This window comes from Erpetoichthys calabaricus, chromosome 1 (assembly GCF_900747795.2).
Source record: "Erpetoichthys calabaricus chromosome 1, fErpCal1.3, whole genome shotgun sequence".
NCBI classification, from domain to species: Eukaryota; Metazoa; Chordata; class Cladistia; order Polypteriformes; family Polypteridae; genus Erpetoichthys; species Erpetoichthys calabaricus.
Window position 1 is genome coordinate 144,278,358 of NC_041394.2, and position 26,999 is coordinate 144,305,356.

At 36.4% G+C, this 26,999-nt stretch overlaps 1 protein-coding gene across 7 annotated transcripts in view; it reads right to left on the bottom strand.

The window, feature by feature from the left end:
* The window catches only part of abcc9 (ATP-binding cassette, sub-family C (CFTR/MRP), member 9), a 254,037-nt gene that overhangs the window by 165,488 nt on the left and 61,550 nt on the right, over window positions 1–26,999 (bottom strand). For all 7 annotated transcript variants that reach the window (XM_051923339.1, XM_051923323.1, XM_051923326.1 and 4 more), the window contains 2 exons: window positions 21,916–22,080; window positions 19,620–19,775 (listed from right to left, as the gene is read on the bottom strand). In XM_051923339.1, coding sequence (XP_051779299.1) covers window positions 19,620–19,775; window positions 21,916–22,080 — 321 coding nt within the window. The remainder of the gene's footprint in view (window positions 1–19,619; window positions 19,776–21,915; window positions 22,081–26,999) is intronic.

Genomic DNA, 26,999 nt, shown 5'->3' on the forward strand with positions numbered 1-26,999 from the left:
CAAAGAAAAGCCAAGTTTTAATAAAAATGAAATTAAATGGGCATAAAATGTAAAGCAATTTGCAGTTTTCTATTCAGATCAATTTCAGTAAAAGCAATCAATTTCAGAGCACTTGACCATCCAGAAGCAGACTTAATAAACTGAAGTACATTATTGTCTTAGTAAGCACTTGTGGAAGCTGACACACTGGTTTAGTAGCATACCTTGAATAGGAATCTTTTCTTGATTCTTTGTGATTTTATTAGTTGCCAGATGGTAAACAGATTATAGTAGGCATTATTACAAAAAGTAAACTTGAACAAAGGTTGTTACATCAGGATGCAAGTCATTACATTTAATAGTTGTGGGCAGGGCCGGATTAAGAGCTTTGGGGGCCCGTAGCACATTTCAAATTTGGGGGCCCTTTTGGTCTGCATCATCTGAAGTTTACATTCTGAACAGTTCAAACCGGACTAAAGAATTATTTTAATCTCGATTATAATAAGAATCTTATAATATTTATGTGAATTTTATGTGTTGGGCCCCTAAAGTTTTGTTGTGTAAGAAATTTACAGTTTAAAAACGTAAAGATAATATTTTTAAAGACCAGTTTTTCAATGCTACACTTTTTCATTAAATATTGGGTCCACCATTTGGGGGCCCCCGAAATTGCGGGGCCCGTAGCATATGCTACATGTGCCTATTGGTTAATCCGGCACTGGTTGTGGGGCACTGGGCAATATACAGAAAATATAATGTGTCATTTATAATATTACTTATATTGTACATAATTGACTCTTTACATTTTTAAGCATTTTCTGAGAGGTCCATGGGGTCACTGATATTTACCACTTCTGTAGAATATCTCACTTTCTGCAATATTTTTACATTGCACTTATAAAATGACCTTTTAAAGGTAAAAATCCCTTAGTTTTCTCTGAAAATGTTGCAAAGAATATATGGAATAACTACTAAAAAATTTTAACTTGGATCTTTTCCATTGTGGCCATAATCAGTTTCCTCAAATGCATTACTTTTTAATTCATTTGAAGAATCCTTCTTGCATGACACAAGCCCCTGGAGAAAAACCAATCATTTTCTAGAGTGCTTTTGCAACTCAACTAATAGTTTTTCAATAAAAAGATAATGTTTTGTAAATTTTGCCTTGTGATAGCATACCAATTGCTTCTCTTAGATGAAAAGTAAGCAAAGATATAAGCAAATACATGTAATGATATAGGATTTCATTTGTTTCAAATGGTAAACAGTCTAGCGAACCAGGTTCCAGAAGGCAGTTCCACTAATTGAAATCATTATTCCCAAATGTTTCATGGTGTTTTGCCTCAATTGTTTATTCTTTTAACCATCTTTAAACCATAACTCTTTCAAAATGGAAGAAGAGCAATGTCTGAAATTTAATAGAATAATAAAATGTGTATTAGATTGATCAAACAACATGTCCATTTCTCATCTTTGCAGCAGCCACCACTGAGAGCTCCCTTATCCATTTAATATATCTAATTTTTGCTTTTTTAATAATGAGTTTTGTCTATTGATTTTATTCTTGTTTGGATTTCTTGCCTGATTATTGGACTGTTTTTAATTTTCCACTTCTGATTTTGGGCACAGTATTTCTCAGCTCTACCACATGTTTTTGAGTACTCATTTAGATTATGGGCTTGTCTAAATAAGCAAAATGTATCATATTTATATCAGTATCAGTGAACTGTAGCATAAACATGTCTTCATTTTAGTCTTATTCATCAATAGTCAGTTACAGAACTTTAATATAACCAAGTCTGTTAGCAAAGCTAAACGTTTTGCCCCAGTTTTCATAATATCTGAAGATTCAATCTAAAACTGTAATTGCAAAAATAATTATAGATTTATAACATATACAGTAATGAGAAAGCAAAAATTATAACTTTTTTCAGGAAGTTAAAATTCTGGCTTTCATAGTGTTTTAGATATAAAGCCAAAGTTTAAAGTCAGGCACAGTAAAAATGCTTTTTTACATAGTGCTCAGGAAAACACAGATTTACAACTTTGACTGTCTAAGTGTAGTATGACATCTGTGAGTTGCAAAAGGCCAGACTCTACTTCACTACTACAAGTCAAGAGGCAATGGTTTTCAATCTGTGGGGAAAGCCCCCCTAGAGGGACATGAAGTAACAAAAATGGGGGCGCGAAGATGTGAAAAAAAGAAAACAAGAATCAAAAATATGAAAAATACATCTATTGAAACCAAAACAAATTAACTTAAACTACATTCTGATACTAGAAAAATAAATATAGAGTTAGATAAATGTCGATAAAAGTTAAGTAGGTACAGTATAATAAAATATGCATCTATGATATATCATTAATTAAAAAAGAACAAATTGGTATTAGTGGGTTCCTTTCAAAAAAAACGTTAGGGGGGCGCAATTAAAACTGTTATGAAAACTCGGGTCGCAATACTTAAAGGTTGAGAAACACTATCATAAGGCGAGAACAGGATCAGCAGGGAGTGCCAATAATTTGCAGGGCACTCTCATCCACACTAACCACTTTTCACATTCTCTGATGTAGGCACTAATTTAAATATGTTAGGTAATAGCACAAATACATTTTTGTAATTGCTACTAGTTATGTGCTTATTAGATTAAACAGTGTATTTTTGCTGAAAAAATGATATGGGAAAATTATATTCATCTTAGGTATCCAGAAGGAATCCCAATATTCTAATACACCAAGAAAACAACTTCCTTAGAAATGAGACCTGTTTATCATTCAGTTTCTTCACAAATGTTTATTTATAAAGCTGCTCGATATTGTATTTGATTATGTATTAGAAGAATTTGTTGCATTTTATTTTTTCAGCAGGGAGAGTGAGAGTGAAACCATTGACATAAACTCTGCAATAATTTTACTACCTATGACCCATTTTAAATATACCGTAATGTTAAGTATAATTATTAAACATAAATTATTTAACAGTTACAATATTAGGCAAAAATATTTTAACAACTATTAAAATTTAAATATTCATCATGGATTTGGTTAATGGTAAGATATAAAACAGATGGCTATGGCTATTTGTAGGTGACATTTAACAGCTTTACTTCTCTCTGACATTTGTTTCACTTTACTGATATATTTAAGGTCTCACTGTTTCTGAATTCATTTTTCTGCTTAATGCAGTAGGCAGATGCAACACGTTACATGATTTATTTATTTTGTGGGTTAGTTTTTCTTAATGTGTTTCCCTTTTTTGGCATATTTGAAGACACCGTGACAGCCTTTTAATAGGAAAAATATCACAGTGAAAGTGGGTGTTTGTGCCTTTTAATAATAATAATTCTTTACATTTATATAGCACTTTTCTCACTACCTAGTAATGGGGTGTATGACTATATAATTTTGCCTTTAAGGTCAAATGTTGAATTTCCATCCCCATTTGAAGCACTCTGGGGAGCTGTCTTTCAAGATTTGCCTATTAAAGTGGGCAAGAAATGCAGCAGAGATATTTCACTAGGAAATTACTATTCATTTGACAGCTTAACTATTACATAAGGGATTGTACAGCAGCACTGATTCCCAGCCCAGTTCTCAAATTCAGAAATTCATATTGGCTTCATATTGGCTTGGTCACTTTCCTCCCACATTGTAAAGACTTGTTGTTAGGATTTTAGATGATACAAATTTTCTCAGCCTAAATGACTGTGTGTGTTCTTAAATGTGATAAACTAACATCCACTGTTCTGCTTTATCTAATATGCCTCAAATAGAACCTCAAACAAACAAAGCACAGAGACTCTTAATAATTACAAAAAATACCAAAAATGCTTAATTTTTATTAAATTTGTGAAGTACAAAAATAAAATCACATTTAACCAAAAATAGTGCACTATAAAAGAGTAAAAAATAAATAATGTTGAGCTAAATAAGCAATTGAAGCTTCTTTAAAGCAAATTATGTTTTAATTTTTGGCAGTGAACAGTATAAAAACTGTCTGTGATATGATGTACATCTTATTGTTTTCTTTTTTTTTTTTATATTTTTATTTTATTAATTTTCATTGTAATCATTCCATACAAACAGATCCATTTATAACCCAACAAATTTGAAAACAAATCAAACCCCATCCCTGAGAAGGAGAGCTTAGCTAAAGGAAAATTTCTTTAAGCTTTTTAATAAGGCAACATTAGACAAAAGAAGGGGAGAAGTAAATATCTATATAAATAAGAGATGGAGAAGGGAGTTAAATACAATAATAGTTAATTCTCTTATTCTAAAATAATATTGATTAAATCCTGCCAAGTTTTGAAAAAATTTTGTACAGATCCTCTAACTGAAAATTTGATTTTTTCCAATTTCAAATAATATAAAACATCAGTTTCCCACTGACTTATAAGAGGAGAATTAGGATTCTTCCAATTTAACAAAATAAGTCTGCGTGCCAAGAGTGTAGTGAATGCAATCACCGTTTGTTTGTCCTTCTCCAATTCAAGTCCATCTGGAAGGACACCAAATACAGCTGTTAGTGGGTTAGGAGGGATTGTGATACTAAGGCTGTCTGAGAGGCACTTAAAAATTTTTGTCCAAAATAATGTTAGTTTGGTGCAGGCCCAGAACATGTGACCCAGTGAGGCAGGAGCTTGGTTGCAGCGCTCGCAGGTTGGATCCTGGCCTGGAAACATTTTGGACAGTTTTAAGCGAGACAGATGAGCTCGATATATAATTTTTAGTTGAATAATTCTATGCTTTGCGCATATAGAACTCGAGTGAATTCTCTGCTTTGCTACCTTCCACTCCTTTTCTGATATATTGATTAAGAGATCTTCTTCCCAATGTCCTCTTGGATCTTTGAAAGGTAGGGACTCTAATAAGATTTTATATATTGCGGAAATAGTGTTTGTTTCCTCGGAATTGAGCAGTATTTTTTCCAGCATTGTGGAGGGTGCAAGGTGGGGGAAATCGGGCAATTTCTGTTTAACAAAATTTCTAATTTGAAGATAGTAAAAGAAATGTGTAGCTGGGAGGTTAAATTTTGAACGTAATTGTTCAAAAGATGTAAATATGTTGTCTATATAAAGATCTCTGAGCATTTTAATCCCAAAACTTTTCCAGGTATTAAAAACTGGATATACTTGCGAAGGTTGAAAGAGGTGGTTCCCTTGCAAAGGTGCCACTGATAAAAGATTTTCCATCTTAAAATGCTTCCTAATTTGGTTCCATATTCTGAGTGAGTAAAGCACAATTGGGTTATTAGTATATTTGCGATAACTTTCATTTATTGGAGAGCAGAGCAGGGAATATAAAGAAGTACTACAGGATTTTACTTCTATTGCAGACCAAGCCTGTGTATGTGCATTTATTTGTGTCCAGGTTTTTATGGCTTGTATGTTTGCTGCCCAGTAATAAAACTGAAAATTAGGTAAAGCCATGCCACCTTCTGCCTGAGGTCTTTGTAGGGTCGCTCTTCGGATACGTGGGTGTTTTGAGTTCCAAATGAATGAGGTTATTATTGAATCTAACTGTTTAAAAAACGATTTATTGATATATATTGAAATGTTTTGAAATAAAAAGAGAAGTTTAGGAAGGATATTCATCTTAACACTGTTAATTCTTCCGGCTAGAGTGAGATGAAGGGTTGACCATCTATGCAAGTCTTGCTTAATTTTTTCCATACAGACGCCAAAATTTTGTTGATAAAGAGCTTTATGTTTACTTGTGATATTTACCCCTAGGTATTTAAACTGATCTGCTATGGTAAAAGGTAGGGTGTCTAATTTAATATTATATGCTTGTGAGTTCACTGGAAAGAGTATACTTTTATTCAGATTAATTCTAAGACCAGATATCTTTTGAAATTCTGTTAGTGCTGTTAAAACAGCAGGGACAGTGTTTTCTGGGTCCGATATATATAAGACCATATCATCTGCATATAGAGAAATTTTCTGTTCCAGTCCTTCTCTGACAATCCCCTTTATCTGATGAGAATTTCGACAGTGAACCGCCAGTGGTTCAATAGCGATTGCAAACAACAGTGGCGACAAGGGACATCCTTGTCTGGTACCACGTTCTAGTTTAAAGTAGTCTGAGCAAATTTTATTAATACAAACTGAAGCTTCTGGACTGGTATACAGTAGTTTAATCCAAGCACAAATATTCGGGCCAAACCCAAATTTCTCCAATGCAGTGAAAAGGTAATTCCATTCGATCATGTCAAATGCCTTTTCTGCGTCTAATGATAGTAATATCTCTGGGGTGTTTGATTTTGCTGGTGAATATATAACATTAAACAAGCGTCGGAGATTTGAAGATAGATGTCGGCCTTTAATAAATCCAGTTTGATCTTGTGATATTACCGAGGGCAGCACTTTCTCCATCCTTCTAGCTAGGATTTTTGAGAGTATCTTAACATCATTATTCAGGAGTGAAATTGGTCTATATGATGCACATTGTAACAAGTCCTTATTTTGTTTAGGAAAGACGGTGATTAATGCTTGTCGAAATGTTTCAGGTAGTATTTGGTGGTCTTTAGCTTCTGTAAATGTTACCAATAAGAGTGGAGCTAGCTGAGTGGAGAATTTCTTATAAAACTCTACGGGGTAACCATCAGGGCCTGATGATTTCCCGCTTTGTAGTGACTTTATAGCGTCTAGTAATTCTGTTAGCGTTAGAGGTTTATCTAGTTCCTCAGCACTTAAAGCATCTATTTGTGGTATTTGTGAATTATCCAGAAATGCATTAGATTGCGTGTTGTCTTCTTTGGGCTCAGTGGAATATAAAGACTTATAGTAATCTCTAAATGTGTGCATTATTTTATTATGGTCGATGATTTCTTCTCCATTCTTGTTGGTGATTACTGGTATTGCATTGTGAACTTCTTGTTTATGAATTTGTTGAGCTAAAAGCTTATTAGCTTTTTCTCCGTGTTCATAGTAATGCTGTCTAGACTTATAAATAAGTTGTTCAGTTTCTTTAGTTGTTAAGATGTTAAGTTCTGTATGCAAGGCCTGCCTTTTCCTGTGAAGAGCTTCACTTGGACGCCTGGCTTGTTCTTCATCTATTCTAGTAATTTCATTTCTTAGCTCTGACACTTTCTTGGTTTCTAATTTATTTCTATGGGAAAGATATGAAATAATCTGGCCTCTTAGGAAGGCCTTTAGAGTTTCCCAGAGTGTTCCTGCAGAAACCTCTGTAGACGTGTTTGTCTCTAGGAAGAAGCTGATTTGTTTGGATATAAATTCTGTGCAGTTCTCGTCTGCCAATAAAAGAGGGTTAAGACGCCATCTGCGAGGTGAGTACGAGGGGCTTATTGATTTTAGCTCCAAGACTAGAGGGGCATGGTCAGAGATAACAATTGTGTCATATTTGCATGATTTAATTGTAGGCAGGAAATTATTATCTATAAAAAAATAATCAATTCTTGAGTAGCTATAATGCACTGGTGAGTAGAACGAGTATGTTCTTGAGTTTGGGTTAAGAAACCTCCAGGGGTCTGATAAGTTGTGATCATTTAAAAACTGTGTAATTATCTTTGCAGTATTAGATGTCGTCCCCCCTGTCACAGGAGTCCTATCTAAGAGTGGATTTAAAACACAATTAAAGTCCCCAGCCATTATAATTTTATGAGTGTTCACACTGGGAATGGATGCAAATAGATTCTGCATGAATTCCTTATCATCAACATTGGGTGCATAAACATTTATCAAAATCATTTTACTGTTATATAAGTTGCCCATGACCATCACATATCTCCCTTCAGGGTCCGACACTACCTCTGATGCTACAAATGGAACTGTTCTATGTATGAGAATTCCCACCCCTCTAGTTTTCTTTATAAAGCTAGAATGGAACATTTGGCCAGTCCAGTCTTTTTGTAATCTGAACTGATCCTTGGTTAGTAAGTGGGTCTCCTGTAAAAATACTATTTTAGCGTTTAAGCCTGTTAGGTGAGAGCATACTTTCTTTCTCTTTAATTTGTGATTCAGGCCTTTAACATTCCAGCTCACAAAGTTAACTGTCCCATCATGGAGACATTGATTCTGAGTTTTTAATGTCATTTTATAGTTTTTAATTGGTAATATGGCAGTTTTAATCTTAGTTTCAAGATTCCCCAGGAGTTGTTGCATGTTAGCCTGTTGCTGCATTGATATTTATAATTATAAGGATTATAAGAATAGATTAGATATAACCTGCTCTCCTCTCTCCCCCCTTTATCCCCCCACCCCCCCATTTTGCCTCCCCACATGAGGCTAGACCCCACTTCGCGATGTTCCAGTCCTCTGACATATGAAGAGACAGAGCACGTCCAAAACAAAACAAACCCCACCCTGCAGCGGCGTTACAGAATTAAAACAGAGATATCTTTTACAGTTAAATCCTTAATACTATCTGCCGAAAATGTTCTCATTAACAATATTTAATCTTGAAATAATCTTCAGCGCTTTTAAGTTAAGATATTAAGGTTAAAAAAAAAAAAAAAAAAAACAACCCTGGGAGTGATTTTAAAAACTAGTCCAGGATAAACCTGGTAATTCATACTGTAATAGTATAATGGTAATTGTATAAATAGTATAACAAGCATTAAACCAAGGGTATGAAGTTAAACAGTCTACTTTAAGGCATAGTAAAATAAAATAAATAAATAAATTAAAAAAAAAAAAAAGAAAAATAAAAAAAAAAAGAAAAGAAATAAAAAAATAAATAAATAAAACGAATCCTACTTTAATCACTTCCACATTTTCACACTCACGTCTATAACTCTATAACTCTGATTAAAACATAAACATATAACATATAAAGTCCAGATAAAAAAAAAATTAAAAAAAAGAGAATAAGAGATGTATAATTATAATACCAGTCTCTTTAAACATGGATCCAGCGATCAGATCATGGGTCTTTCCCGTGCCTTGATAGAATACGGCTCTTTAATTTTAATTAACTTTCAAAAAAAGTGTCGGAAACAGCTTCTTTAATTCTTTTTCAGCTTCTTCTTTGCTGAAGAAAATATAATGTCCGTCTTGAACTTCCACTTTCAGTTTGGCAGGATACAAGAGGCTGTATTTGATATCGGCTTCCCGTAGCATCCTTTTAATGTCGTTGTAGGATCTGCGTTTTGCAGCTGTTGATGGTGAGAAGTCGGGAAAAATACGAATAAGATTATTTTCGAATATAATCTCTTGCTTGTGTCTGAGAAGTGCCATCACATCAAGCTTACATCTTAGTCGTTCGAAGCGGACAATAAAAGACCTAGATTTAAAGGCGCTTGGTATCTTTGTGCGATAAGCCGTGGCTATCTCATTGTCGAGTTTAAAGTCATCTCCAATTATTTTAGACAGTAATTCTACTGCAAATTTCACTGGGCTTGAGCTTTCTCGTTTCTCAGGTATACCCTCAATTCTTATATTGTTTCTTCTGCACCCATCCTCCAGGGCTGCAAGTCTGTCTCCAAGTTTTTTGTATTCCGAGTTCGCAGCTGTGGCTTTTTCATCGGCGTTAGATGCCATTTGTTCCGCTGTTTCCACTCGAGCCGTGAGTCCCTGCTTAACGTCTTCCAGCTGGTCTGAAACGTCATTAATATGATCATCAAGCCTTTTCAGTTTGGAGTTAGTTTCTTCAATGTGTTCCACTAATTTCTCCAACATGCCTTTAAAGTTCACGTCGAAACGTTCAAATAGACACGTTTCCTTATCTTTGTTATCCATCTTATTGTTTTCTAAACCAACAGAGTCTAGTATCAACTTTAGCAACCAAAAAAAAGAATAATTATATTTTATTCTATAACAACACCGGAATTTTAAGTAAGGCAGAGATGCACAACCATTTTCTTGATGAAGAGAATCAAACACTTACTCTTTAAATTGGGAGAGTTAATCGATGATTCTAAGTGGCCTTCTGTGAGTGTTTGTGTGAGCATAAGTGGTACCTGCAATGGACTGGTTCCCCAACAATGATTGCTTCTTGCCTTGGACCTAATACTGATAAGATAATTGGATTGTTAGACTGTACTATTTTGTTATTCTCTGAAAGAATGGTGTAAAAGCTAGACTCCCATTAATAGCAAAAAAACTGCTGTGGGAAGCAGCCCGGACACAGACAGACGGACATCGTATTTGCACCCAACACACATTTATTTACACTATTTACAGCACTTCTCATTGCACAAACCCAGTGCCTCCAGCACCAATCTCCCAAAGTCCAGGCCTCTCTCTCCAGTGCCTGCCTTCTTCAGGCCGCCTCCACTCCTCTCCAACACGACTCTTGTCTACTTCCGCCCAACTCCAGTTACTGTCTGAAGGAAGGCGGCCCCTTTTATGCACACCCGGATGGGCTCCAGATGCTTCCCGACACTCCTCTGCCGACATTCCCCTGTGTGGTGGAAGTGCCGGCTGCACACCCAGAAGGACTCCGGGTGTCCCCGTTCTTCTTCCCTCCAGCACTTCCGGGTGTGGCAGAAGTACTGAGGTCCAGGGCTCTCTAGGCACCGGGGCGCCCCCTGGCGGTGACTACGGGCCCCTACAGGGTTGGGCTTCCAAGCCCTGCACCCGTGATCCCCAACACAACCAGGGTGGTTGCCCCCTCCTGGTCTGGAGGAGGCGCAAGTCTTCCTCTGGTCCTCTCGGGTGTCCCGGCTGGGTACCACCCCCAGCGGCCTGCCACACTGCTTACATTGTTGTTTATAGCGCTCTCAAACACTCAGAATCATAAATGAAGATGGATGATTCTATGTTATGCCAATTATGAAAATTAAAAATTAGGAAAATGTTTGAAATTTAAATCTGTCATCACTGAGGCCTCCTGAAAGCAGGGTTGGGCAACACGTTTTTAAATACTGTGAACTAATATAAAATAACAAAACAATATATGTACTTCCCAATGCTTACATTTCATCATAATAGCTTCAACTGTAATTTTAAGGTTCCTTTTTGTCTTTTCCCACTTAATGTTTATAACAATATAAGACGTCTAAAATAATAAATACACGTGTTAGTCAACTGTTTTTTTTGCAGTGCCAGGACTGTTGGGGACAGAACACCAAATTATTGTGTAAGAATAAGCAGTTTGGACCACACATTTATCATGTGCTCAATCGAAGAAAACAATTTTTAAAAATCCATGTAAAATGTACTCGTAGATAGTCAGTAATACACCTGCCAAACTACTGATGAAGTCTTAAACAATACATGTTGTAATACAATATAACAAGGCCACTGAAGCCCTCTGACTAGCTCTGGAAAAATGATGGATAGCTCATGTAACTTGGAACATACAATTTCTCCAGCCAGGCAGCATTTAATGGCAAAGTTTGATTCTGGAGGCGATCACAGTATAATTTCTCTTATCAGTTTGTTGTCATGACTTATTACCTTGTATAAACCTTGTTATATCATACATTTAAAAATGTTACTCATTTGTAGAAATCATGATTCCACTTCTAACAACTTTGTATCATAGAGGTACCATTACTTATTTTCAACTATGTGAAATTTATTTTATTCCGGCTTATTATGTTATGGTTATGTCATATTGCTTCCTGTCCTTTAATTGTGACCTAATTCAAATAATAAACCAGTATGCATGAATTGCACTTTAAAAAATTAAAAATTACACACTTTCTTGTGAGCAATAACTATATTGTCATGCTGTTATGAACTCTACGAGAAATCGGCATGCCCTGAGGAAAATGTATTGAGGAACGTACCAGAAGATAAGAATTAATAAATGAAGAAGGCAATAATGTTAGTGTAGCAAAATGCACTGGGTACAAATACTGGAAAAATGATCAGAAGTAAAACTGTCAAACGTTAAACAAAAACTGTATATGACTTATTGTTGCCACAATTACGTCTAATAGTAACTCGAATTCTAAGCACTTACTGTTCTTACAAGTAGTTTTTTTTGCCTGAATTAAAAAACCTGGACTCAGAGGAATGGGCACCACCATCTTACTTACCACTATCTTACATGACTACTGCATCCCATACTTGAAAATGTATTGTAAGATGAGCGCTATATTGCGCACGACTCGACACAGATTCACATGGGAGGCACGTATAAAATACAAAGACTTTTTATTTTTCTTCACCTGTGGGGCATGTCTTCCCCGTGAACCCCACAGGAAATACACAGTCCCAAGCACACACACAAATAAATCACGCACTTTCCTTCTCTCTTCCACCACCACTCCTCCTCCTCAGCAAGCTTTGTCCTCCAACTCCCGACTCTGGCTGCTGAGTGGTGGTCGCTGGCTCACTTTTATTGGGTACCCGGAAGTTCGGGTAAGGCGAAACCAGTGCCCAAAAGGGGCCAGCAGCTCCTGCTGCAGCACCCCCTGGCGGCGCCTGTGGAACCCCACAGAGTTGCACAGAACTCCAACAACCATGAAGCCCTGGGGTAGTCCGAGGCACTGCTGCAACCCAGGGAGGCTTCCATCTAGAGTCCAGGGGGAGATACTGGGCTTCCCACCCTTGTCCCCCTGGCAGATGTGGTAAAGGGGCATCCTGGCTAGGCATAAGCCCCAGCCATCCATCACAGTATATTGTATATAATTATGGGTATACACAGTATATATAAAATACATTGTTGACTGAACTAGTTACTCATAAACATCATTGCCATTTTCCATAGTTAGACATGACCATGGCTATGTTGTTTATGGCCAAGGGTGTCTGCCACCAGTCACAAGGGCATTATTTATGATGCTGTCATACTGTATGATGGCTATATAAGATGGTGATGTGTATTACAATGCAAGGGTTCGGCAAATTCTGGCAAGTTAGGGAAAGACTTTATTAAGTTTAAGGCTTAATTTCCCATTTTATTTTTAATTCAATTAAAAAAATGTATAATTTTCTCATCATTCATAACATCTAGAATGTGAGACACAATCATATTTATTGTATCCCTATTTTTTTTTTTTGACATTGTAAAGGTGCTCTCACCAATTGTTTGCTTATTAACTCGTGATAAAGAAAGATTGTCATGAAAAAAACTTTTCCTTTTGCTCAAATACATTGGTTTTTGTAGTCTATACTATGAATGTGCACTATACCAGTACTGAAAAAGTACAGAGTAACCCAAATTTTAAAACGCTATACTAGCATTCCTTTAATTTAAATATTGAAAGTAAATATTTATTTTCAAGCACCTTGTTCTCAGTCATTTCTAACCGTGACTAGAACCCCAAGGGAGTCTGTCCACTGTTTGATTTTAATATATGTATTAAAACTAGCTCAAATCATCAAGACACCCAAACCGCTCATGTAACATACTGTATATACATAAAGAAGCTAAACAGCCCAAAGTGGAGGTTCCTCATATTGTATATGAGATTAATATAGATTAAGGAGTGCAGAGCACAAGGGAGGTGTGCGTCTGTGTAGAACAGCAGGGAAATGTGCGTATATGCAGGCTGGGGGAATGAAAAATGACTAAATGGAAGTTTTCAAGCACCTTGTTCTCTGTCATTTGTAATCATGTTTGGAACACTAAGGCAAAACACCAGCCCCCTATATATACATACAGTACATAGACACAAACATATGAGGAGCTGTTCAGGAAAAAAAGATTGGCTCACAAATCTATAAAGTGGTTCAGATATATATATATTGGTTATCTAACGGCCCCTTACACACACACACGCATGCACATACACACATATTAGAGATGCTCCCAGCTGTCAATCGAAACCTGCTGATATTCACTAAAAAAAGATTTTTCAGTGATCAGTAAAAAGGCAGATCACAAAAAATTATATTTTCAGACCCTGCTTTTCTAAGCTTCATGGTAATTTAGTTGCAGTGCTCCTACACACGAGGTATTGCAGTAGTTGACCCATCTTTTCTGTTTTTTGTTTCTTTTGCTGCAGACTTCCTGTAGTGTAAACAAAGAGCAGCAAATGGAAGCATGTTTATCAGTGAACGAGAGATGATTGGTTTGTTAGCCTTTACATTAAAGAAAGTGGAGTAATAAACTGAGAGAAAAGTAATCAGAGAAGTCATCCTCTGCAACTAGACAAACGGCAAGAAAAGCTACTTTAAGAAATTCAGACGTTATATTTATATTTACACCTATATTTATAATTACACCTCAAGAATTTTAATGTATAATTGAAACACTGAAAAAAACACATCTGTAAAAATATAGTAAATGTATATTTTGACAGCAAAAAGCTGTAGTGCAATTAATAATATAAAATGATTAAAATGCGTAAGTGCATGTATGTTTACATTTAAGCAGTATTTAATTGGCAATATAAATTATTTGATTGTGTGAGAATATATATTTACTGTATATAATATGTATATATACAGTATATAGGTATACAGGTAAAATTCCATTACAACGAAGTGCCAAGGACCTAAAAAATATTTATAAAATATAAAATAAAATATTTGCTTTCTTGAACTTGCGTCCAGACATTTGCAATCATTTCAATTGCTTCTTTTGTGTTAATTTTAATCTCCTCCTGTCTACAAGTTATGCTGACGAAAATTTTTCTCAGCATTTCCTTGCGATACTACACTTTCAGGGTGCGAATGATGGTGAAATCCTATGGCTGAAGCACTGCTGTGCAATTAGATGGGAGGAATTCAATGCGAACATTATCTAAATGTGGAAGCATGTTGTGGGCAGCACAGTTATCAATTAGAAGCCAAATCATCCTTTTCTTCTTCTTCATATTGTGAGGTTTCCAAACTCTTTTGGGATCCCCCCCACTCACCACCCACTGGGAACGACATGCTGAAATGCGTTCTGAAGCCGCATCTGTGGAAGATTGTTTGTCTGTTGCTGCGGCAGGGCAACAGCAGGCTCATAGCATAGCGCTGCAGTGAAGAGCCACAGAAGCAAATCATAAATGATCGGGGTCGCACTATAAGTCCCTGTCTTGCACCCCAAAACATAAGGCTTAGTCTCAGTACTTTAGCAAAACCAGCTTTATTCCGCTTGAAATAGGAACAGCAGAGTTATATATTGTAGTGTGATCTGCCACTCTCCTATATACAGACACAGTAGTCAGGCAGGATCATGGCCAGGTTAGTTTCCAAGTAATACTGTTCCCCGCATTTACAATGTTCCTTGCATCACTGTGAGTCTGCTGTTGCTCCGGCAATGGATAAACAGTCTTCCACAGATGCGGTGATCGCACTTCGAGACGCTCTTTGGTGTGTTGTCCAGTTGGGAGAGGTCCCAAGAGAGTTTAGAAACCTCACATTTTCTTGAATAAGTGCCGCATTAATAGGAATGTTTCTTGAACGAGCATCACTGAACCACATAAAAACTGTTTTTTCGACGTCTTCAAATGAAGCAGTTCGCATACGTTGAATATGAAGAAGAAGAAAAGGATGATTCGGCATCTGATTGACAACTATGCTGCCCACAACATTTTTCCACGTTCCAATTCCTCCCACCCAATTGCACAACGCCTGGACGCAAGTTAAAGAAAGCACTATAGCGACAAATACAGAATCTCATTACTATGAAATTTTCATTACAACAAAATATTTTTTAGGTCCCTGGCACTTCGTTGTAACGGAATTTTACCTGTATTAAGGTTATATGCTTTATATTTTTGCTGCATGTGTAAAAGGGAAAGGAATCCTTTAGTTTAATTCGGTACGTTATTCTTGGACCACTCGTGTCCCATTCTACAAATTTATCAGTTTGGGCTGCTCATCACACTTGACCTGCCTTCCACAATCTGTTAATGAAAGTGTTTGCCAAATAAAAAAATATAATGAAAATTAAATACTTCAAGATCCTTACAATGCAACATTTACAGTAGCACATTCAGTAATTTCATTCTGAAATACAAATAGACTCACTGTGCCTCGACTTATATAAAGCAGAGATGGGCACTGACTTCAAGTCTTTTTCACCTAGGAACATGAAAAGCTGGAAGAGGGTGCAGGGTGTGGGGGCTGAAGTAACGCATGCTTTTAACGTGTCTAAGTAATGATGAGTGATTTTGTATGGGTTTCATATATGCATTACAGGCATGTGAAGTATCCTGGTTCCACTTATGTCTTTGATCATGTCACTTTCCATGCACAAAAAATCATGTTCTTGTGAAGGCTATATCAATGCACAAGTCATAAGCACTGCATGCTTGGTAGAAGCACCGTGAGCATAAAAGCATAAGTAGAAATAATAATAAGCACATATAGGTAAGTGTTGTGGTGTAAAATTTTGCATATAAGTTGATAAATATTTTGTAAGTCTTTATTTGTATGGTTAAGTACCCCCACACCCTTTTAGGACTGAGTCTCTGTAATTTTACGACAGGGTTGGGGGAAGTGCCTCAAACCAGTTTGGCAAGTGATTCTCTGAAGAACACTCTCAATCAACCCCCACAGGAAAGCGAGACTGTCTAGCTGGCAAACATCAGCTCAACAAATGGTTTTGGGGTCATGTGTGTAGGTATTCTGTGCCCCATTGATCTGAAGTATGGCTGTTTGGAATTGGCTTGTATCAGAAGCGTTAAAGCATCACAATGTCCTATTGGCTGTAGGGTTTGGACAGAGAGTCTATAAATTTGTTTGCTATACCCCTCCCTCTCTCTCTTACAAACATCTGACGAAAGAGCATCTCACACACCATGAACTGAAAAGGACAACACAATGAAGTGCACAGCTTGGCAGCCATATTAAGACAGGCATGCTTGCTGTTCTGAAGAAAGTTGACCACAAATGAGGACATGACTAGAGACATTTTAGGTAACTAACAAGTCTGTGTGCTGCCTGAAACTACACACCGGCATTTATCAGGTTGTGTGGTTGCCAATATTCAAATGTACTTTGTTTATTGTTATTATTTATGAATATTATCAATAATACATTATTTAAAGTGTAACTTAACTCTCTGCTTGTCTTTTACTACACCTATAAATGTAGAAGGGAAGGTGGGGAGAAGTTATATGGTACAATACCTTATAAACAGTGGTAAGTCTGAGAGATTTGAGGCATTCTGACAAAGGATACATATTAATAATACAAAAGGGGAAAGTAGAGTAATATATTACTCTACCAAGACAAAACAGTAAGTTAAATGCAAACATCCGTGAAGAGCACTTAGAACTTTTAACCTACAGTATGTTAGAATATATTTGAATATTTACTTGTTTTCATTATCAGTATTCAAACACTTATTTTTGTATAACTTGACAGCCCCAATCAATACAATAAAAGTGAGCACTTTAACTAAATTCTTATATAATTTTCCAATACATTTCCCTAGATGTTAATAAATTATTTATCTAAAAACTGTATTGGGCTCTGACAGAATTCATTAGGTTATAAAGTTATTGATTTACATGCCACTGTGATCTGCAAGCAAACAACAACACACCTGCCTTATTTCACCTCCTTTTGCTCCACACTTCCTAGTTTACAGAATCTGCTCTTCTGTAAACCAGCAATCAAAACACTTTATTATCTGAATCTGTCTTCCAAAGGGCTTTTTTTTTAACTGTTTTTACTGCATAGTACAAGAAGTCAACATAAAAAATAAAACAAGCTAAGTGCATTTCTTTCTTTGGGTTCATTGAGGTTAATTTTCTTATTTCTGAGAGTAAATGCTTGCTAGTCTGCAATTTGTCTTGGTCACTTTTTTTGCTGAACATTACTTTAAAAGGAAGCTAGCTATTTTGATTTGTTTTTCATTTTTAGTTTTTGTAAACAGTTTCTGGTCACTAAAATTATTTGAAACTTCGTTTCAGTGGTTTTGGGGGCTTTTTTAGAGAAATCCAGTGGTTAACTTTATTTCTTGTTCCAATGTATTTTAGTGAAAGTTAAAAATGAAACCTTTTTGGTTGTCTTATGGAGCCACCATTTTGAGATCTTTTAGTTTACAGTTGCTGTGCTATTACTAGTTAAGGACAACCAGGAAAGTGTAGCTCATAACATCACCAGGTTGAGCATATAAATGTCACCATTGTGCACTTACTCATCTTCCAAGTAAGCTGATACAACTTGAATCCCTCACTTAATTTTATATGAGTGTAATATTGATCTCTGGTTACAAACACTGTGTGTTTTGACTGCACCCTTCTGTTTACACCGTATCGCTGTTCACAAAGCACTTTATTGGTTTACAATACAATCAATACAGTGCTTGAAGTAGAAACAAATAAATGGCAGTACTGTCTGTTTTTCTCTGCTTTTTTGTAGTCCTCACAATGCTGTTCAAATTTAACAGAAGTTTTTAAGCAATCTTTCTCCTGTCAAAGTTTTGCGGGGTGTCTCTTGTAAATCTGTACACACTTTTTTAAATACATTTTGAGGTTATTTTAGTGGAGCACTGTTTTCCTGGATGGGCAGTCTTTTCAAACCAGAATATTTTTATATTCTTCAGTAATTTACACCTGAATTGGAACTGTCCCTATCACATGGACGTCTGACATCTGACCACTCTAGTGAATTAGAGTAACAGTAAAATAGTCAAACATTATAATTGGCAGATAACAGATCTGAAACGTTGGCTTAGTGTAAGTTAAATAGTACTGGTCAAATGTTTATTTGCTCTGTACGCAACTGATTGCACTCAAAAAGGTGTTTCATTCATATCTAGATAACCCTTCTTGCTTGCATTTTTATACTTTTACAAGTAAGGTAGTAAGATCATATAACTTAAGTATTATGACTTAAAGCAACAGGAGGGGGAAGATGCATGCAGAAATGTATACATGCACCGAGATGGACTGGCATGTGCACAATCAGTCAGTGACAGCGGCTTCCTATGTAAGCACACAATCTGGTGGTGTTTCATTAACTTGTACTGAGGACCTGTTTGCAATCAGCAGAGACTTATCAGAGGCATAACTGCTGTGAAGGTAGAATTGGAACAGTAAACTAATTCGTAGTTAAGGTCGCACAGGATGTTTCTCCATTTTAAGACAGATGAGTCTGCAGATTTGCCAATGCTTGCCTGAAGAAGGGACCTGAGTTGCCTTGAAAGCTTGCATATTGTAATCTTTTTAGTTAGCCAATAAAAGGTGTCATTTTGCTTGGCTTTTCTCTACATTCATAATGGCTAACACGGTACAACACCCTAGTACTACAGGAGTTTTAAAACAATGTACAGCGTGATCTGTTAAACATATCTCAATGAAAACTGAGCTGTCTTGACAAATTTCCTTGAAGAATAAATGTGCCACATTTCAACAAAATCGGTCCACAGGTGACCGAGTTGTTTAATGCAGACAGAGAGATGCTAAAGTATAGCTAAACAGCTAAAGTAATCTACAAGGATAACCTGAACTCTATAAGGAAAAGATAAATGGCACTACTGTATATACAGTTTTTATAACCCCTGTCTATAACTCTATGACATATCACCAAAAACATGCATTTTTTCTGGTTGTCTTTTCTGTGTTCAGAAAACAATTCCCTACTTTTGAAATTGCCATAAACAAATGTGAAAAAAAAAATTTTCTGCCTGCCCTAGTTTATCTCTGCATTTTTATTTAGCGACATCGTAAGTAGTTACATTATTTAAAGCACAATGGCAAATATTGTTCATCATATAATGTGTTTTAAAGCTACACAAAGTACAAATTTATAAAAGTTTTTTTTTCTCCTTCCATTTCATTTCAATCAAATTGCAGTCTACAAACACAAAATAAAGACATATATAAAACACTCCCCTACCTGTACAGGCATGGCCCACAAATTTGGGCACAAGAACAGGAACCACATGAGCTGGTTGGTTTCAATGGCAACCAAATTATTGATTTGGCCCAAGGTCATTTCTCCCATTGACATGTTAGATGTGGACAGTCGGAGAATCTTATTATAAATCATAGCCTAGAACAAAAATCAATCATGTACCATTATACAACAAGGAGTAAAATTAAAAAGACTGCTTTAATATGTGGGTAAAGTGATACAGAATTATCAACCTGTACAAACCTATCATTCAAAAAATCTTTCACAAAAAGAGTAATACACAATTACAGTACTAATATTTCTGATAAAATACATTAGTAGAGTTTGATCTTGGGTTATTAGGCCCTCCCAAACATAAAATATTCATTCACCATCACATTACCATTACTCAAAAGTAATAAGAGGGAGCACTAGAAAAGCTACATATCCACAAGACTCCCCTGGCTGCACTGACAGAGAATCTACACCTTCCATATTTCTGCAACTCTGGCTAGTTGAGATGATACTGTTCCAGTGCAAGGAAATGCACAATCATGTGTCTTAATCACTACCAGCTTGTGGCACTCACCCCTATTGTCATGAAGTGACACTTTGCATGTTTATATTCTCGACTAGGAGGCTTTGCCCCCTGCTCGCTTTGCTCACCAACCCCCGTGCCTGCACTACACACTAGCCTCTTTGTTGATCTGTCGCTCGTGTATGGGGATACGGTTGTACAATTTAAACAGATTTTTATTTTCATGGGAATTGTTACATATCTATAGAATAAAACTATTTTACATTACAGCGAGTAATTAACCATATTAAAAAAGAGTAAAACCTAATAATTTGAAAGTAAATTATGTTTCATGTTGCGTTAGAGTTATTTGTTGCGTAATATGATTTTGTTCTGATTGGCTTTGAAATTAACATGCAAATACTTTTTAAACTTACACTTTTACTGTAAAACTTCAGTAAAAACAATTTTTTAAATTAAATTTTCGTCAATATTCGCATTGAATTTTGACACTATGTTTGGATTTTCATTGTTACAAAGCCACGTATAACTGCTTGTGATTGAATTTCATTTCTTTCCCTCTATTAAATAAAACAACTTTTTCAAATGTTTGTCTCTGTGATTTGTTAATTGTCTTTGCAAAAGCTATTCTAATGGAAAACTGTTAACATTTTAATATGAATGGCATATCAAGATCTCCTTTGCTGTGTAATGTGATCCGTGGAAGATGTACTACATTACCTTTTTTAGATACATCCTTCTTTCTACAGTAATACAATGGAAGACTGGACGTTAAACGTTGTTAACGGTTGTAGATATTTGTCGGGATATTGTAAGTTGATGTTTTCATCTTCCACAAAATGACCACTAACTGTTTCAGCATAGTCTATTGATATGCATTTAACCGATTTGCCGTGTTACCGATCGTCATTTTTGGCATTAACTCATTTGACTTCAGCGTTTCTCGGTGCTAGGATTGCCCGAGCACTTATTTTTTATGTTGATAACCCTTCATGATGAAATTCTTCAATAAGATTTGGACATAATACGTCTTCTTTAATTTGAACTTAAAGTGAGGAAAACATTAAAATTTATAAGAGCTTAGAGAGCAGAAACTGTGTTTGCCAAAAGCATTCACATGAATGAGAGTTGAGATTACCGTGTGCATGGTTAAAAATGGTTGAGAGGAGGGCGTGACTTGAAAAAATCTCATGGCAAAAGTCTCAACTCGCAGGACTTGAAAAAATCTTCCAAAAAGTCTCGTGGCTTTGCAGGATTTTTTTATATAATAGAGAGAAATGTTATATAAGTGTGATTTGATAAATCATACTGTACAGGTTGCTTCTCATAAGTCAATCCCCAAGAATTATACAATAAACCATAACATATAAAATAATATGTACCTGTACCTATAGTTCTAAACTATATTTGAAAGGATATCAAAATGTTACAGCCAAGAAAATAAGCTGTAATATTATATCAAATATGTGGTGTATACTTTTTGGACTCCAATACATGAAATACCATGCAGAAATATACATAAACATGTACATTATTGGACAAAACTTGCAGAAATTTATAATGCACAAGCAAGAGCTGCACAAAACATTAACAAGTAAGGAAGGAAAGAGCAGGCTATGACACAACATATTACACAAGGTTTTCTTTGTTTTTCGAGAACCATTTACATTTCTGCTTATAGGTTTAATATAAGTTATGCAGTTTTAACTTGATTAAAATTGAAAGGTACAGAATTGAAAAGAAATATAAAGCAATGCTTACCAGCAGTGCCCCCCGTAGGTTGATGCCAGTCTCAATGGTTACATAGTAAGAAGCTTGTAGGAATGTCCTCTGAAGAACTAGAGCTAAGAACAATAGCACAGCCAGAACAAAAGTTTTCTCTAGGAGTTCATCAGTGGAGAGGAAATAAACACCTAATATTTTAGCCTAAAAAAAAAAAAGGCATCTCTAAAACTGATGATGATAAAAAAGATCTCTTCAGTCAATGCTATTTGTATTTACAGTTACTGAAGAAGTGTTTCACTCAAAAATTTTTATTTATTACTTACTATTGGTTTCTTGGAGTGATGACAGAGATCAATGTTTAATCATATTTTAATAGGAGGGCTTTCTTCCCACATCATCAAAGACATGCACTTTAGGTTAATTTCTGATTACACATTGGCTCCAATGTTAAGCAGGCTTTGTGACCAGGGCCTTTTCCTGCCTTGTACCCAGTTCTGCTATGATAGGCTGTTACCCCTCAAAATCAAGAATTTCATTAAACAGGTTGGAGAGTTTTGTGCTATATTGTGTATCATACTTGATCATACATCAATTTATTTTAATAGGCATCCCAGCAATGGACCAAGCAGTAATATACTTACTATTAAAAGAAGAGATTTCCTGCATGAACGGTGTTGATGGTGCATGAATTGGACACCACTGTGCCCAATGGTGTTGAACACAAAAACAAAATTTGTTTAACTGGAAAATAAACGGCAGGACATTTTAACCCAATAAGAAGAAAAACTCACAAATCCAAAGCAGCCAACACTGCACAAAGGTGCATACCATCCAAAAGGGGGTTCCATGTGCTATAGAACCTGTTGTCCTCATTTCATTCATTTGGTATTTTATGTTACTTTTCAAAGCAATATAATTGTATGATTTTATCCAGAATTACAGATAAGACAAGTTAAAAGAATAAAATGCTGCAATGTTCATTTTACAAAGTAGAATACAGACAGGCCTTGAACAGATATTTAAGCCTGTTGCTGTATTTCTCTTCTACTTGTAAGGCAGTTACCATACCCGGATAGAAGTCTACTTGCAGAACTAAATTAGCTTATGCCATTATCCAAGACAACTTGCAAAATAAAGAGATAAGTGATTTGCTCAAAGAGACTCATCAGGAACTGAATTAGCAGTCTTAGGAATTAAAGTCAGGTGCCTTAGCCACTCTGCTGTTATGACTATCCCAGCTTTTAGTTAAGTAAGAATGTCATCAGTGGCATTTCCATGGGATGTCCCATGCAGCAGCACCATTACCCAGTTTCAGATTACAGGCACTGGGAGCTGTAACCAAACAACTAGGGGATAGGAGACACAGACAAATGATGACTGTTTAAAAAAACACAGAATTCGGGTTGATTCCATATGTGCCAATAACTAGCTATTTAAAATTATGTAATTGAAAATAATGTAAATACACACAATACAATGCAAGCACATTAACATAAACAAGAATAACAAGTGTATGTGCAATACACAATAATTCAGCAACTCCAAATCAAAAAGTGATAAAAAAAGCCAATAAAAAGATAAACAAAAAGCCAGTTCATGAAGGACAGACAGAAAAATCATCGAAAACAACAAATTAAAAGTAACACAAAATCACAGATTACTTCCACCCAAAAATATAAACAAATCAGAAGTATGCTATCCTCACTAATATATACAAACTTAAACTCTCTGCTTCACCAACTCAGTAGTAAAGAAATTCTCTCATGCCAAAAGGCTGGTCGAAAGACGACCCCTTGGCAGGTTGGACTTCAGTTTTATAGCACTAGCCATTTTGTCCAGCCAATCCTCACTCAAGTCTTCCAGTGTCCTCCAATAGCAAGCGATGTCGAGTTATGCACCCTACATCCCCCTCTGATCTGGTGTAGTTTCCCTATATAAAATCTTCAAATACGTTGTCCTGGCTGTTCGTTTACCTCTTCAGTAAGTTACCCTAAGGACCTGCACCTTATGAGGAGCCAAACAGGCCATAAATCCTATATTGTTGTGTGTTATCTGTTGGTTTGTGTGCTTACAATACTGGTTACACTCATATGAACTACAGTATATTGGTCTGTGTCCGCATATTATCGGTTTGTATTTTTGTGTGAAATCTATTGGTTTACATGTCACGGAACACTATTGGTTTATTAGTGTCTCCTGTTAGTGTGTGTGATTACAATACTGATTTCATATAAACTATAAAGTTTCGCGTACGTATATTATCAGTTTGTACATGTATACTACTGGTTTGCATATGAATGGTATTAATTTGCACTTGTATATCACTGGTTCAGGTGCATTTGTTATTGGTTTGTAAGTGAACTGCATGGTTTGTGAAAGAATAATACTGGTTGCGTTCATACTGGTTTAATGTGCATAATTTATCGGTCTCTCATACAAACTCAATTGGTTTTATTTATGAACTACATCAATTACATACAAGAACTGTACTAGTTCATGAGCGTAACATGCTAATTGTATGTGTAGCTAATGTGTATTATATCAGTTTTGCAAACAAAACACACTGGTTATATGTGCCCACTCTGCCTCAGCTTTGTGTGGGATCTCTATCGGTTCTGTGCGCGAACTGCAAACTGTATTAGTTTTTCACATGATCTTCAGCAGCAATGGTAGGGGCAAGAAACAGGACCTTGAAAGGTAGCAGAGTCATTTCAAAAGCATGAAGCGTAGCAGAAAAGAGTCACACTTATGCATTAAGACAACTCAATATTGACCTTTTCAAACAAAGCATTTGTGAAAGGGTTTGTTGGTAAATTATATTTAATGGAATTTTTCCCTTAAATCTGGAATGATAACAAGGCTGAAGTTAGGTACTCATTTCGCTGGCTTTTTATTCTTCCTAGCTAAATATCCGCTTGCAGTCAGCTACTTCTTCACACAGCTTTTGCAAACCAATTTCTTGATCTATGTTAACAACAAGGCAAAATATTTGCTATGTTAATTACAAATGGATCCATTGTTTTTTAAAAAAGCAAAAACTATTCCACATTTTGGAAATACATGGCTGCAGTGGGTTGGCACCCTGCCCGGGATTGGTTCCTGCCTTGTGCCCTGTGTTGGCTGGGATTGGCTCCAGCAGACCCCCGTGACCCTGTGTTCGGATTCAGCGGGTTGGAAAATGGATGGATGGATGGATGGAAATACATGGGTCGAAAATGTTAAACTCAACCTTAATTTAATAAAAAAAAAAAAAAAACTGAGCCACCATAGTATACACATAAATCCAGTACAGTTCTAACATGTAATTGATATAATGCACAGATAAAACAAACAGAGTTCATATTACCTACATGAAACCAGTATAAGATATGCATTAAACCAATGTAGTGCTTACACAAAACCATTGGTAGACCAGCACATCAGCAGTACATGAACGTAAGTCAATATTGGTCATACGCAAACTGACAACATACAATCATAAACCAATGCAGTTCACTCAAAAAATAATAACAAACACACTGGAACCAGTAACACATAAGTGCAAATAAATATAGTTTATATGCAAACCAGGTGAGGGGTTCTGCATCTGTCTGTCGTGGTGAAAAAGGAGCTGAGCCATAAGGCAAAGCTCTCAATTTACCAGTCGATCTACGCTCCTACCCTCACCTATGGTCATGAGTTATGGGTAGTGACCGAAAGAACGAGATCGCGAATACAAGTGGCTGAAATTAGTTTCCTCCGCAGGGTGTCCGGGCTTTCCCTTAAAGATAGGGTGAGAAGCTCAGTCATCTGGGAGGGGCTCAGAGTAGAGCCGCTGCTCCTTCGCATCGAGAGGAGTCAGATGAGGTGGTTTGGGCATCTGATCAGGATGCCTCCTGGACACCTCCCTGGTGAGGTATTCTGGGCACGTCTAACCGGGAGGAGGCCCCGGGGAAGACCCAGGACACGCTGGAGGGACTATGTCTCCCGGCTGGCCTGAGAACACCTCGGGATTCTCCCGGAACAGCTAGAAGAAGTGGCCAGGGAGAGGGAAGTCTGGACATCTCTGCTCAAGCTGCTGCCCCCGTGACCCGATCTCGGATAAGTGGAAGAGGATGGATGGATGGATGGATGCAAACCAGGATATACATATAAAAACCAATAATACATGGACACAAACCAATATCTCTATATTTAGAAAATCCAGCGTCTGTCTGTCTGTCTGTATGTCTTTATGTCTGTTCGCTTTTCCAGAGAGAACTACTTAATGGATTCAGATTAAGTTTTTTTCTATAATCTACTTGAACATTCTGGTTGCTTGTACGTCTTCTCTCATCACACTAAGTATTATAGTTCGTTTGTGGCATCAATTTATTCGTCCAAATCCAAGAAACAGGCTGTGGGACAAGGGGAGGGGGAGGCAGGATCATCCTCACTGACGCAGCAGCCTCCACTCGAGTCGCTGTACCTCTCGCCACGTGTTGGAGCCTCCCTTGCCTCTGCTTAGCTAACGATACCTGTTTGTTCAGCAGACATTATCATCTAGAGATTGCTAAAGAGTAACGTTTGATGTTTTTGAGAGAGAGATCACAGCTACGTGTGTTTTAGAGGGCACCTGCTCATTACCAGAGATATCACGGCCACATGCTCTTCTCCAGACGTGGGGGACAAACTCATAAAATGGCAACATTTGACGTTGGAGTGTACCTAACTTCTGCTTGGCCAGAGATACCTTGCCAACTTTTTAAATTTTTGGCAAAGAGATCACAGCTACATTCTCGCCCCTGATAGCAAAACCAAAAATATTGTATATCAAGAGGCCCTCGGATATGAAAGCTATCAATATAAATTCTTCTCAATTCAAATTATTACATTTTTTTTTTAATTTTCTTATTGATTTTTAAAGTTTGTCTTGTTTCACTACTACATGGGTGGAGCCGTGTGAGACAGGCTATATTCATATGAATGCAACTAGCATTCTGTGCATGCAAATAAATGAAGCATGCATGCAAACCAATAGTATTCACATGTAAACCAAAATTTAACAAAAATATATGATTTATGTCCTGTTTGGCACACTCAGCTATTTTCTTTCCCTAACAGCTTAGGGCACACACTTTGGCGCTGAACTGCTTCATTTT